Source organism: Kuraishia capsulata, genomic scaffold, assembly GCF_000576695.1.
Source record: "Kuraishia capsulata CBS 1993 genomic scaffold, Kuraishia_capsulata_scaffold_6, whole genome shotgun sequence".
Taxonomy (NCBI): Eukaryota; Fungi; Ascomycota; class Pichiomycetes; order Pichiales; family Pichiaceae; genus Kuraishia; species Kuraishia capsulata.
In genome coordinates, this window is record NW_019172955.1 from 1 (window position 1) to 848 (window position 848).

The window sequence follows — 848 nt, forward strand, 5'->3', positions numbered from 1 at the left end:
CGCTTTGTTCCAGGTTCGCACTTGTGGGACCACCAGCGTGTCCCAAAGCCAGAGGAAGCTTTTTACGCTGAAATGGAAAAAGGTGATGGTTTCTTTATGTTGGCTTCTTGCTACCATGGAGGTAGCGCTAACACCACGACAGACCAATGGCGCAACATGAGTTTCATATTCATGACACAAGGTTGGATGAGACCGGAAATCAATATTTTTCTTGAGACTCCTCTCGAGTACTTTCAGTCGCTATCAGTTCAAGCTTTGAAGAGCATTGGCTTTGCTGTCAGTCACCCATTCTGTGGATGGTACAGAGATTTGGAGGATCCTCTCAAAGTTTTGAAACCAGAGCAAGACAACAACAATGACGAAATGGGGGAAACATTTCAATTAGTTTTCTGAGAGCTTCGTCGTATTGATTTACTTTTGATATATGTATGGCCAATTTATAGTTATTCAAGACAGGTTTATCTTAAATTCCTTGCTGAAGTTATTCTTCCACTTGTCGCTAGTTTTGGCATCGATAAAAGTGCAACGTCCTGAGCATTCATCTAGCTCTATCATACATCGTTCTAGCTGATAGATAATGACCCGAAATTTGGCCTGGAATCAGTTATCAAATCTGTTTCTTTCATAAAATACGGACTCAAGGAAAATGATTGGGGGAGGAAAAGACTCAATATACGGCTGACACCCCGAATACTGTGGAGAAATTCATGCAATAAAAAATTGATAGCATGTAGTGTGCAGAGTACGCACAAAGTATCCCACTAAGTATCCCACAAAATTCATTAAAAATCCCTGGAATTTGGATGATCGATAACGCGAAAATCAAAACATAGAATCATTTCAAATGA

The 848-nt window shown here is 40.2% G+C and overlaps 1 protein-coding gene across 1 annotated transcript; it reads left to right on the forward strand.

Moving 5' to 3' along the window:
* Nucleotides 1-156: 156 nt before the first annotated feature.
* On the forward strand, nucleotides 157-393 carry KUCA_T00004741001 (uncharacterized protein; the record flags this gene model as incomplete). The annotated part of the gene is made up of 1 exon (XM_022605496.1): nucleotides 157-393. One exon carries the CDS (start codon nucleotides 157-159, stop codon nucleotides 391-393), a length of 237 nt encoding a protein of 78 aa, XP_022460746.1.
* Nucleotides 394-848: the final 455 nt, after the last annotated feature.